General features: G+C 42.1%; 1 protein-coding gene across 3 annotated transcripts in view; it reads left to right on the top strand.

The window, feature by feature from the left end:
• CSNK2A2 (casein kinase 2 alpha 2) overlaps nucleotides 1-13,856 on the top strand; it is a 29,564-nt gene that overhangs the window by 8,697 nt on the left and 7,011 nt on the right. For 2 of the 3 annotated variants that reach the window (XM_053399356.1, XM_053399357.1), the window contains exons 2-8: nucleotides 666-777; nucleotides 5,078-5,179; nucleotides 5,541-5,591; nucleotides 7,836-7,895; nucleotides 9,498-9,581; nucleotides 11,660-11,770; nucleotides 12,969-13,070. In XM_053399356.1, the coding sequence (XP_053255331.1) occupies nucleotides 666-777; nucleotides 5,078-5,179; nucleotides 5,541-5,591; nucleotides 7,836-7,895; nucleotides 9,498-9,581; nucleotides 11,660-11,770; nucleotides 12,969-13,070 (622 nt within the window). The remainder of the gene's footprint in view (nucleotides 1-665; nucleotides 778-5,077; nucleotides 5,180-5,540; nucleotides 5,592-7,835; nucleotides 7,896-9,497; nucleotides 9,582-11,659; nucleotides 11,771-12,968; nucleotides 13,071-13,856) is intronic. The other variant, XM_053399358.1, reaches the window with a different exon arrangement.

The following is a 13,856-nucleotide window of genomic DNA, read 5'->3' as shown; positions in this document are numbered from 1 at the left end:
AACTCATATGCTTTAAGCACTCCCTGATATACAGGCAAGATGATGAAACAACACTAAAGGGTCCAAGCTGGAAACTCTCGGGTGTATGCTCTCTTGGGATGTCTAAAAGCTAATAGTATAATCTCTGCCTGTGAAACGGTGAAGGAGGGTTTCTTCCCCCACAGCTGATACCAGCCTCATTGTCAGGATGTTCAGGGGAAAGAGAAGTTGTCTGTCACAGAGGATTGTGGGGACTGTCTTTCTCACTTTGGCCTTGGAAGTTGTTAGTTCTGAACAGTTCCATCAATTCTGTAACAAAAATTAGGATTATCACTCCAGAGAAAGAGGTCTCTTGCTGTGGGTGGCATAATATCTTTTTCTGATGATGGCAGGTGAATAATGAGTGTTGAGGACTTTTAGAGGTTGCAGGCACCATTCCTCCTTCCCTTGGATCTGTGGAATTCTGAAATGCTGAAGTTTAAGCATCCTCATAACCATCAGTAGCAATCCATGGAGAGCAAGAGTGTGCAGAAGTGGGATATTTCCTGTTCAGTAGTTTGAAAGGTCTGCACGTTAATAGGTGCCCTGCTCCTCATTTTTTAGATTCAGGGTATTAGGAGCAGAGAGATCAGGAGAGCATTTCAGCCTAGTCACTTTTCAGTTGTTTTCCTCTTCACTGTCTGCAGTAATCAAGACGATTATCAACTGGTTCGGAAACTCGGCCGGGGGAAATATAGTGAAGTCTTTGAGGCTATAAACATCACCAACAACGAACGAGTGGTTGTGAAAATTCTTAAGGTGAGTTTTTGTTGGATGAATATGAATGGTTTTCTGAGGTGGGAGCAATGCTGTGGCAACAAATCTTCCCTAACACTGTAATGGGCTGTTCTTGATCTAAGCCCCTTGCGTTCTTCATATCATATTGCATATTCATATCTGGAATGGATGTTGAGGTGCTGCATTCTTAACTTTGTGTTTGGTAGTGGTATTCGGTTATCACTCTCCTCATCTGTTTTTAAAAGGTAGCATTGCCGTTGGGACCATTTTGTGAAGGAACAGCATGTTTCCATGTGTTCAAATAGCACTGCACACAGTGGACACAGGAATTAACATCTGGCAAGTTTTACTTGGCAGGACAGATGTTAAGGCCTGTTCACTGTAATGCAAAGGCTACCGGAGCATTCTTTGATTAACATCTCAATGATGAGCATTTGACTTAGCTGGAACTGTGGTGGAGGTGATCAGGCAGGTGGATTTGGGAAAGACTAACTTGGATGTTGCTGTTAGTAGCAATACACCAAAGCACACTTGGCCTTGCTTAAAATGAGGATGTGGGATTTTCATGTTTAGCATTGCTCATCATTTGCCTTCTGCTGTAAAAGCATTTTATCAAAGGTGACCCAGTAAATATATTGCCAAGGTTGACATTACCTTTTTTTTTGGAGGGGGGGTGAATTCTCATGACTGGCATGTTTAAAATTCATGTCCACATTATCAAGGCTTATCTAGTTAGGGGTGTGTGTGGCATGGGGTGGGGTTTCCCTATGAAGAGGACAGCTTAGACTTTTATTTATTTAGATTTCCTCTTATTTATTTAGACTTGTGGTCATAACTAGCATCTGTGATCATTGCTGTTGGCCCAGGATCCTCTTTAAACTTCTCCCAGTTGTCCTTTCAACAGTTGAAATGGTGAGCCTCAGTGTAAGGCTTTCTAGGAGTATTCATCACACATCAGTGATGGCTTATAGGCTACTTATTGTGGCCTCAGTGGTTTGCATTAGGTGAATCTAGGTTGGCATTGGCACAGTGCTACCATACTGGAAATAAAGATATGTGTGGAAAGAAGTCCCAGGATGTGATTTTTTTCAACTCAGTCTGAGCAGATTGCTTCTTTGGGTGGTCAGTTTTTCTCTCTGTGGTGTTCCAATATTGTGTGTTCTAGTACAGCATTTGTGAGAATTGTTTAAAGGGTAGATGTAGGAGGTAGACACACATTAAGTCTGCTCCCACACCTCAAGACTGCCTTCACTAACCCGGTGTCCTTCAGATCTTTTGGACTACAACTCCCATTTGCCCCAGCCAGCATAGCTGACAGTACGTCTACAACTTGATGGACTGTGAAGTACTCCTGGTTAAAAAGCATGGCTTTAGTAATGGAAACAGGCAGTGCAAGGAAATGCTTGCTAAGTAATTCCTGTGAAACCCATGACAAACTTCCTGTGGGCACATCACCTCTTTCTTGCTGACAACTTTCTGCTGTCCTGTTCACCAGAGCCCAGAATGCCCCCTAGAGACTGAAAGTGGGAGGGACTGTCAAAATATGCCCTGAAAGAATCCTCCAAACTAAGATTGCCCTGTGTGACTCTGGTACCATCCAGTCTTGACGTCATCCCTTTCTCTTCTGCATGATCCTGTGTCCTGCATCAAAAGCTTGTTGCTTCTTTCCCACTTGATTTGACCTGATAATGGTAGGGAAATGTTGGCTTCCCTAGAAATTGCAAGATTGGAATGGATTGGCACTACTGTCCAGTTTAAGGGATGGGTAAGACTTAGTCTTAGTTCTTGTGGAAGACTTCGCAGCTATCGGGTGACTGGCCGTATGTTTAACAAGTGAGGTACAGCTTATGCTAAACGTAGTACATTAAGAGAATGAACTGAGCAAGGAAGTGCCTGGTTGCAAATGTCACCTTAGCCATGAGGCAAACTCCTGCTCTCAGCCCCTCTCTCTGTTCTGTAAGTAGTCCAGTGTTATCTCTGATCTTAGGTAGTTGCAAGGATTTTGGATACCGACATGAAGCATTTTGAGCAATTAAGAAAAATACAATGTAAAGGCAACTCGAGGATCTTAATGTTTCCTAACATTTTAAAGTTTTGAGATGCCGTTAATTGTTACACAAGGCAGTACTGTAGTATTGAAGAGGTGGTCTCAGCAGAAAACTGCTTCAAAAGAGACCCTAGATGCAAATATACTTGCTTATCTTCAGGTTGTGCCTCCATCCCTCTCCTGAAAATTGGTGGTTGATGGTGACAAAATACCAATGAGTGTCTTTACTTGTTTTTGTCTTTTTTGTATGAAACCTCTGGATTTGAATTTGAAGGAAAGGGAAACACTGTATGCTAGCCATGGCGTTGTCACCTTCTGGAGCCCTAAATTCCTGTTTGCAGGGGCCCAACACTCCTTATACTTGTTAATCCCTGAGCCTGCGCATTGCTTTTCTTTTTGGGCACAGCAAATGCATACTGTTGTGCACCTAACCGGCCTCTATTTTCAACCTGCTCAGGAGGCTTATAGGGTTTCCTGGATCCCCAGGATTTGCTGGTATACTTCTTTCAGGGAAGAGTTGCAGACTTTGGTTACATGATGATGATAATGTTTATTAGTTAACTTTGCAGGCATTGATGATAAGTGTACAATGTAACTGGTGTCTACAAACAGGAATGGTATTTCAACTTCTCTCAGCCCTTTTAAGCCACTCCTGCCACCAGCTCAAAACTGCTGCCACCTGCTTGACCCCAGCTTTCTTGCAGAAACCTCCTCTATCCACCGTGATTGCTAAATGTTCAGAGGCAATGTAGCAAGTGCTGTCAGCAGACGGAAGGGTGGTTCTCTATAGTGTCCCATGTGAGACTGGTTAACTGATACTAAAAAATAACATGTATGTAGCACAGCTTTGCTTTTAATCACTGGCCTTGTAAGCCATAGGGTGCATGGAATTGGGTCCAGGCAAGTGAGCAGGCTTCTGGAAGAAGAAGACCCCTTCTCCAGTCCTAGGAAAGGTTTGCAGATCTTACTGACCCTCCTCTGCCAGCCCCCAGCAGGCAAGAAAATTGGTTGGCTTATTTACCAGGCTGATAATAGTAAGCATATCAAAAAAGTGGCGACTTCAAGATTTTCAGTTACTTGCCTGTTTTTTCCCCTTCCAGTGGCTAGCAGGATAAGAAATCATACTAAATGTATACACGTCAATATACTTGCTTAATTTTCCAGGTTCATAATAAAATGAGAATTTTGATTTTACATAATTAATATTATAAGTACAGAATATACAGCTTTGGCTGTCAGCAGACTCCAAAGGAGCTGATAGTCAACCCTCTTTTCTCTTACCTGCAGCACAAAAAGTTCTCTAGACATAAGCAGGAAGTAATTTTGCACCGATATGGGAATATTGATGAGATATGGTCAGGTTTTGGGGGTGGGTGCTTTCTAATCTAAACTGGCCACTTGGTGCTCCTCCCTACTGCTACTGCTGCCTCACTTTTTTAACCTTTGAGGAGGGGTGTTTACCCCACCCCACGGTTCTGTGGTGTGGCTGTCTGCCAGTAGACAGTAGGAGGGATAAAGCTGTGCTAACAGCTGAAGTTCTGAAGAGCTTCTCACCATTTTAATTTAAATTATTTCCCCTGGGGTGAGAGTTGACAGCAAGGTGAACCAATAAGACAGCACATTTTGAAGTTTCTGGACCAATGAGGACAGAGGAGCAATGACCTACTTGGGTGCTTTAATTGGTCTAAGCAACCCACCCAAGTGGTGTCTCATTGGCTCACTGCACTGCCATTCTTGTCCTATGAGAAATCCACTAAATGAAATGGTAGGCAGCTCATAGGAGCCTCAACTGCTACTGCAGCACTGTATTCCTAGCATTCACTGCTGCTCACCACCACTTGCTCTTGGCTTGCCACTTGGGGCCATTTTGGGCTATACTTTGAGCTCTGGGCCTTTCCCAATCTGAAACGGACATTTCTGTACTAACCACTTCCCCATGAGGTGTATTCATCATGGGCTGAAACTGCTCCATCCACTCAGTCCCTCATCTTCCCCACATTCGGCAGGGAAGGCTTTTGCTTATACTGTCAAAGACTCCCCAGCCACATGGAGGGTTCTGCTTTCATTTAAGCAGAAATGAACAAAAGCCCCCTGCAGACCTTCTATACTGGGGGGGGGGGGGATGGAGCAGTTTTGGTGATATGCACCAGGGCATGAGGGGAGGTGCTTGCAGGCACACCCCTGCCTCCCATCCAAGGATGTACATTTGTGTGTTCAGGTAAAAATTTAACGTTGAAAGAAATCTCACTTCTAATCTCTCTTTATGTATTTAAGCCAGTGAAGAAAAAGAAGATAAAACGAGAAGTTAAGATTCTGGAGAACCTGCGAGGTGGAACAAACATCATTAAACTGATCGACACTGTCAAGGATCCAGTGGTAGGTCCTAGTATGTGTCAGGAGCACTGGAATAATTGGGGTTATCTTCAAAAGTGGGTCATACAGGAATCTTAGCTCCTCACACAGGTTTTACAGTTCAAGTGTGTGTTTACTGCAGGTGGAACAGGTCTCATGTTGGGATTTGTATTGTTTAGGCATCTGCATAGTTTAAAAGCCACCTTAGTTTCTGTTTTTAACAATAAGCTCTTTAAATGACCCTTTGAGTTCTTTGGATAGATAAGGGAGGGTTTATTTCTGTGTCTTGGGGTCAGAGAGAGCATTATCCAGAAGAATCATGGAATAATCAAGAAAGCAGGTTACAGGAAAGGTGTGGTTATATCATACATATTCTCTCTTGCAGTCAAAGACTCCAGCTCTAGTGTTTGAATACATCAATAATACAGATTTCAAGGTGAGTTTTTCTTCCTTTCTATACATAATGGATTTTCCAGAAAGCCTTGGGAGAGGAAATGTTGAATCTATTGAAAGACAAAATTTATTCTTGCGGAAGAATGAATTGTGTAGTCTTATGGGCACTTTGTAAGAAACTAACTGCAATCAGCAAGCAGTCTCTCTGTGTGGTTTTTGTGGTCCATGTTCAAAGGGAGTGGTGCAATAGAAATTTACTGCATTTCCTTGATACTCTGTCTCAATATAGCAACTGTTGCCCTGCAGCATGTAATTCCATGCTAATCTCCTTGCTATGATACTCTGTTTACTGTAGTCTTGTTGATGAGGAAAGTGGGGCCTGATTTTTACAGTGGGAAAAAGCTGGATATGAGAGTAGAGTTGGGAGGAAATGTCCAGATTTGTTGAGCATCAGGGGGAAATTTGAGACTAGGTTCTACAAAAGTGACAGTATCTACTTGAATCACAGTGGAACCAGGTTTCTGGCATTTAAAATCACAATGATTATGCAATTTTAAAGCTATTTTTTGGTGTGTGTTTTTTAAGGTAAATTGGAAGCATTTGGTTTGCCTCATCTATGGGTGATAGCCTAAATATCTAGGTCTCAAAATGTGATGATAGAATTTGACAGTGAACTTGTAGAAACATGGCAGGAGTTTAAAGGGACCAAAGAATCAAAGGAAAAGTTACACACAAAATTGGACTCTTGGAGGAGAGTTGGAATCTGAAGCAACAAATGCCAACATGAGCCAATTGGTGCTTAAAAATAAGATAGAGATAGTGAGCGTTCAGAAACTCAATGAAACTGAGAATCTGTGGAGGATGTTGTTGTTCAGTTCATTTCATTTCATTTCTATACCACTTTATATTTTTAATAAAAAGTTTTCAAAGCAGTTTACAACCCAGATTAAAACATCAAATAAAACAATCTAGAACAAAACATTACAGAAAGAAGTTAACCATAAAGTATACATTCAAACCATCATAATTAAGAGGACTCTAAAATATTATCTTAAAAAATTCAAAATAAAGCATTACAAAGAAGGTCAACTACACAATGCTCATGCATTTAACGCAACAATGCCAGAAGCAGAAACAGGCACACTTTATCTGAGACCTGGAGTTCCTTATCGAACTGGCAGTATGCTGATGTGCTGAGCTGTGTTGATCCCAGTTCTTAGTCCAGACCTAGGTGTAGCTAAGAAATATTCATGTGCTAAGTGTGCAAGGTGAAGGTTCAGAATCATCTTATGTCATCATAGTGCCCTCCAGATGTTGAGGAGTCCAATTCCTGTCAGCCCCAGCAGCCAGTGTTTTTCATTTCATTTCACTTTTAATTTGTACACCGACTTTCTATATTGCTGTGCACAAGATGGTTTACATGCTGAAGAAACAACAAAATATATAGCAAAGATCACATATCTTTTAACAATCCGATCCAATACAAAAAAGTCATAATAAAAGGTATGACTTTAAAATAAACAACTTATACCAAATAAAGTAATATTCAGTAATCCATTAGCATATAATAGTGCACAATAAAATTAACCATCAAAATATCAGCAAATAATAATTAAACAGAAATTCACTATCAACAATAAATCATCACTATAATATGAAAAAAGTAACAGCAAGTTACAATGCACAAAATATAACACACATAAACAATGTAAAAGGATCAAATTGAGCAACAAAGCCACATAACTTACAAAAAAACACCCTAAAAACCTCAGCACCAAAAAACCCCACCTCTTCTCCCTTCCCAGCCATGGTCTTGGAGAGGCTGTTGCTCAGTTGGACTTGGGAGGCAAGGCTCTTTTGCCCTTCTTCATACTTTCTCCCCAAAGAAGCTGGTAGCATGCTGAGTTGATCCATGGGGTGGGGCATTTGCCTGCAGGCTGAACCCTGCCCATCAGCTGGCATCACCCAGTGACATCAGCTTGTTGGACAAGTGGGTGTGGTATGGGGGAAATGGAGAGGTGGGACGAAATAGGCCGGGGGGGGGGCAGAGATTCCTTTTCCTTATTCTAATGCTTGCCAGGATCCTTTAATGCTTCTCTGAGGTTTGTCTGTCTTCTGCTTCAGAGATCTTGCAGCTCTGTCTCTTGACCTACCCTTGAGTGTAAAAGAGGTTCTACAGAGTGTGGAACACAGTGGGGGGCACTGTAAGGTGGGGGCGGAGGTGTAAGAATGACAGGAAAAGCACAACACTGATTTTTGCAATTTTCTGTTTTCAAATTGATTTCAGCAACTGTATCAGATCCTGACAGACTTTGATATTCGGTTTTATATGTATGAATTGCTCAAGGTGAGTATTCATGGGAAATTTGAAAGGTCACCCTTGGTTTGAATTTTGTCAAGTGGGGTTGTGTACAATGAATACCTGCAGAATTTTTTTATTATTTGGGAAAGGGAAGAACAGCACTGCTCCCATAATTGAACACTTTTTTGTGGGCAACATTATGTCTTGGTCACAGCTCCAGAATACCTCCAAAGTCCTCTGGGACTTCTTGGGCCCTGATTACCTCTTGGAATAATTTAAAGATGTGATGTGTCTCTGTGGATATGCAGAAAATTCATTCCCATCCCTAAACCCCCTTCTTTCTCTGTAGAGAAGGATAGGCAAGTCAGAGGAAGTTAAGAAATCAGTCAGTCACACAGCAAGAGACAACCTTGGAAAACAGCATCCATCTGGCTCTTAGTTATTCTTCAGAGGTCCTAAGGACTCAGTGGATTTTGCTTTCTGACCTTTTGGTCCCTGTGCACTGAAAATGACTCCCAAGTTCGTCTCTGCTAGTTTCTACTGCCACCTTTATCTTCTACCATCATATCATTTATTTAACGGCTCTCAAATGTAAAGCAGTGTCTAAATAAATGTTGCTGTTTCAAAGTGTTAGAACAACTTGCAGCTTGGTTGAATTAGATTGAAATGACCCCTTATAATTTCTGGAGTTCAAAGGCTTTATTCATGCAGGAGCAGATTTATCTTTGTAGGATTTATTTGCAGAAGAGATTAAAGAGAGAAAACAGAAGATATTGTCTCAATAAGTTGGGAGAGAAAGAAACAAAATGATAGAGTTGATTTGAGCAGAAAGGCTACAATCAAGTGCTGGCTAGATTGCTAGACAAACAGTACCCTCATGTGGTTTAAAATAACACATGCATTAACTAGAAGCTCAGAAGAAGGAAATGTCTTTACTTGTTTCCAACATGAAGGACAGACAAATTTTTCTTGTAAAGCCACAGGTGCTGGTGACATGCTGGAAACAGGCACCACCTTTGCCCTGGCCTTGACATATTTTTGAACCCAACTGGGATGAGCAGCAGAGGGCAAAGCAGCTGCCACCAAAAGTGCAGTAGCCTGGAGAGAAAGAGTGAGTCCTGGGCCGTCTTGTTCTTGCTGTGCAACTAGGCAGTACTGCAGATTTTAACCTCGAAAGGGGTTTCTAACTAGAGACCCACATCACGGCCCCATGTGAAAACATGAATATCCTTTTTTCAAAGCCTTGGCAGGCTTGGCTATCTCATTGTTAAGATTCCAGAAGGAAAGGTTGCTTGCCCTATTTGATGGGCTTGGTTCTTTCCAAGATCTGTGCTTAGATTTAGGCTTTTGGGAGGACTAACAAAACTCTTGGATAACTTCTTCTACACGGCAGTGTGGCATCCTTGCTGGGGAGAGAAACTGGCACATAGCACAGATATATTCAGCTGCTATAATTTCATCAGTGGAAAGGCTTAATTTTCCTTGTGTGTCTTTTTTAATGTTTTAATTTAGGTTTGGCATAAGTAACAAGAGTACATTCAGTATCTCTATTTTCAAATCGTAAAGTCTTTCATACAGGTGAATTTGAGACATTTTTGTTGTTAATTTTCCTTGTGTTGGGTGTTAATGTCTACATGTCTCTGGCAGGCCTTGGATTACTGTCACAGCATGGGAATCATGCACAGAGATGTCAAACCTCATAACGTCATGATAGACCACCAACAGAAAAAGGTAAAGGCACAGAAAGGCATCAGAAGAAGGACCCTTGTGCTTTGCTATGGCTGAGTTTCTGTTGCTGAGTTGGGTCTCTGCCCTGTTTCCCAGTCTGGTGTCTTGTAGGGAGGCCTCCATCACCAGATGCTTCAAAGATCTATCAGAATTCATGGTTTAAGCTGCTGCTGGGGGTGACCCAAATTCTTTACTGATTCCCCCCCCCCCCCCCCGTTTTGCCTGTGTCTTGATTCTTAGCCATCCCCGGGAAGTGAAGGTAACAGGGTTTGTGGGATCTGGTTAAATGTGAATGAAAAGAAGAATTTTAAAAAGGAGAAGGGGTTATGAACAGAATAAATATTATGTCATAGCATATAAGATGAGGAATTGGGCTAAAACAATGAAAAATTGGGACATAATAATTAGAAGAATATAAATTTAAGCATGGTTTAAACAAGGGTTTGAATTTGCTGAAATTGATTGGAATAAAGAGGAACACAAAAAAGGGGGATGTGAGGAGGTCAAGACAGAGGGGTATGGAATTTTGTAAATGTAAGAAAGTGGATTTTTCTTTTTTCTTTTTTTCTGTTTTTCTATTTTTGGTTATATATCTCTGTTTTTCTGTTTTTTATGTGAGCCTCATTTATGGTAATGTTATATTTGAAATGATGAATTATTTGATTTGTAAAACTTTAATAAACATTTATTTAAAAAAAAAAAAGATTCTTAGCCATCCCCTCTTTTGAAAATGTGGGTGTAAGTAAGATCTTTTACTATATATTCTAAAGGAATATTATCACTGGCTTTGGCTTCTGTTTAGCTTTTTTTGTTCATTTCCTGTTTTTCTTAGTCAAAGCGGCTTACATAATAAAACGATTGCTTACAAAATCACAAACTAAAAAAAGTAATTACAGCAACAGTATAACAACTGTTTTTATTTAAGAGCAACAGACAAAAGCAAATTCTTAAAAGCAGTACATCAGATGTTAAAAGATAGCTGGAATGAAAAAAATTCGTGAGCCATTTAAAAATAGACAGCAGGAGCATGGCAGATCTCCAGTGGGAGGCTGTTACATAATCTAGGTGCAACTACTGGGAAAACCCGTCTTTTGTACCCACCTGCCTAGCTACACAGAGCTGTGTAGGGATGGAACACAGAGAAGGGTTTCTGATGCCAAACTTAAAGGCCAGGTGAATGCATATGAAAGTAGGTGGTTTCTGAGATAATCTCCTAAGCCTTTTGGGAGCTCAGTTTGACTACGTGGCTGAAGGGGAATAGGGAGAAGCCCTTCTCTGTGTAAGATGGCAGGTACAGCTAGAGTGCTGTTAGTAATGCACCCCATCAGAAGGCTATAAAAATGATGGGTCCAAGAGAGCAAAGCAGCCCCTTTTTCTCTTCAGCCTCCATAACCAATCTCTGATTTTCACATACACTCAGTGAACAGCCAGGCTTTATTTGGGCCCCTGCATTTCCTCTCCAGGCCTTCCTGACTATTTCCTCCTTCACTCTCTTGGTCTCCTCTGATGCTGCATGAAAACCAGGCAGCGTTGGATTCCTCCAGCTCGCCTGCTGCACAAATATCTAACACAGTCAACTTTTGCACTCCTTACTTTGCTCTCTGAGAGTGGAGAATGGATGTAGAAAACACCTTTGTTTGGCACTTTCTGTGCATCAGATAATCTTGACAGCAATGCCCCTGCACCTTTGCAGGGTTTGTGAGCATGAGACAGGAAGCCCGGCTTGTGCTTGGGAGCACCAGTTGTATCCTCTGCAAGAGGTTCTTGCCCTTGCAGCTGTCCTTGTGCATTAATGTTGACTGGGGCCTCCTTCCGGCTTAGCTGTGCTCTCCCACAGGTGCATGCAGCTGGTCCCTGTTTTCTGGCAGTCAGTTCACTTTCCTTTTAGGAGTCTGGTGACTTATGATTAGTAAGTGAGTCATCCAGTAATACACAATCTGACCAGTACAGCAGAGCTAATTTTACAGAGTCCAGCAGATGATAGGAGCTGAGCACCATCCTGGCTAGCAGCTGTGCAAGCGCCATTTGACCAAAGTGTTAAGCAGGCTCCTTGGCTGACTGACTGCCTTGTATGTTCATAGTTGCGGCTCATAGACTGGGGCTTGGCAGAATTCTATCATCCAGCTCAGGAATACAACGTCCGTGTGGCCTCGAGGTACTTCAAAGGGCCAGAGCTCCTCGTGGACTACCAAGTAAGATTTTGTTCCCTAGTCTGAAGTGCTGGTGACTACCAGTGCTACTACCCCCTTCACCTCCCCAGGGAGGGGTCAGCAAAGATCAGCGTCTTCCAGCAAACCAGTTAAGGGTGACTTCTGGTAAGAAATGAAGGGCAACATGGAGATGAATTCTCAGTGGCTGCATCCATGCTAGAACTCAATGGGCTCTTCAAATTTGAGCCTGGGAATGTGAAAAAGATCCATTGTCCCTTCCTCTTTCTTATTAATATGCCTCAGCATAAACAATAACATGGGATACAGGCTTGGAGGCCTAATTCCTGCTTTTGACCTCACCCATGTACTTCCTGTTATGATTTTTGTTCTCAGTTAGTATTATCTTTTCACCTAGTTCATTGCTAAGTGACACAGGAGGCCAGCGTTCTTGAAAGGAGGTGACAGAATCATGGCAGATGCTCTCCCTTTCTCACAACTAGGCATTGGGGATGAATGACTGCCAAAGGTGCCTTCAGGGCTGATGCTGTAGGACTCTGTGGGCAGGAAGCAAAAAGAGTCTTTGCAATCAGGCTTAATAGTCAGTGGGGGAAAATGTTATAGGGCAGAGAGATTCGTTTCAGCAGATTCTTACTTAGAAAAGAAGTGCTTTGTGTCTCTTAGCCTCATTAATGGGCAGCCCATGCACATGGAGGGAGGATTGCTCTGCAGATAGAGCTTCCTTCCTGAACTTCAAAACAGGAGGACAGATTTGATTACAGGATAGAATTAAGAAAGAGAAAACCACAAGGTAAATAAATTAGTTGGAGGTATGTGGCACTGGAACAGAACCAGTAATAGGAAATGACCAGACTGGGCCTTTCTTGAGTGCTGACAATATACCTTTGATCAATTGAATCTGAACATTTCTTGGGAACAGATGGTGTTAACTACTTTAGACAGGATCAGTTCTCTGCAGTCTGGAAATAAAAGTAAGGGTACTCAGCATTTTGGCTTGCACTAAATATTAATTTTAAAGCAGTTCCCTTTCAAATATTGGAACCATACTCTTGTATAATGTTCAAGGCTAATATATAGCTTTTAAGTAACTCTGTTTTCAAAATCCAGGTTGCAGTTGCACTTCTAGAGGTAGATGTGCCAGCAGAAACCTGAATACTCAACCTGCCCCAATTCATTTCTTTTTCTGCTCTTTTCCTCTTTTCTCCTCTCTCCCCCACCCTAGATGTACGATTATAGCTTAGACATGTGGAGCTTAGGCTGTATGCTGGCCAGCATGATCTTCCGAAAAGAACCTTTCTTCCATGGTCAAGACAACTATGACCAGGTGAGAAATTACAGCATAGAACAACTTGCAAAAGGAAGCTAGTTGTTGAACGTGCCCCTCTCTCTTTCCACAGCTATCATGGCATGGATCAGGATATCTAGTCTTTGGTGGCAAAAGGATGTCCCTGTTTGTAAGATGTTCTTAAGCTTTCTCAAATTAGAAGTGCTTATTTTGAAAGCTTATGCTAAACCTTGCATTTCTACCTTGAGGCTGCCTGCACCATTGGGAGGCCAAAGCACTAAGTTTTTAGGGTGGCTGGGGGGTGCTTCTTCACTTGTGGATGCCTGGTTGCAGTGCTTACCTTTTCCCACTGCACAGGTGGCCAGGGAGACACCTGCAGCCAGTCTTCACTGTCATGTAGGACCTGACTATTGGCAGCTGTCCCAGAGTGGATGCAACAAAATGTGTGCAGAAGCCCTACTTTAGGGTCACTCTTGTTTGGGCAATTAATAGAATCCCAAGAGTTGCATCTTCAAGCTTCATGGCTATAAACTACCCTTGGGATTATTCAAATAGGAAAGGGTCAGAGAAGACCTTTCTTGCTTGTTTCTTCTTCATTTGGTAAAACTCCACCGTGGTCCCTTTTTTGCTGGCCCTAAGGTATGATAAGACTAGGAGGAAAGTCATTGGCATTGGGATATGATTCTGTAGCTAACCTGCGCCCATGTGGAGGATTCTTATTAGTACAGTCAGAGCTGTGCTAATTTTCTTCCGCCCCAGTACAAGGGACATGCACAATTCTGAAGCAGAAGCCAAGGGGTTCCCTTGAGCTGACATTGGGCCTCT

This window comes from Podarcis raffonei, chromosome 8, assembly GCF_027172205.1.
Source record: "Podarcis raffonei isolate rPodRaf1 chromosome 8, rPodRaf1.pri, whole genome shotgun sequence".
Lineage (NCBI taxonomy): Eukaryota > Metazoa > Chordata > Lepidosauria > Squamata > Lacertidae > Podarcis > Podarcis raffonei.
Note: the sequence above shows the minus strand (reverse complement) of the source record. Positions and strands in the feature narration are given on the sequence as shown.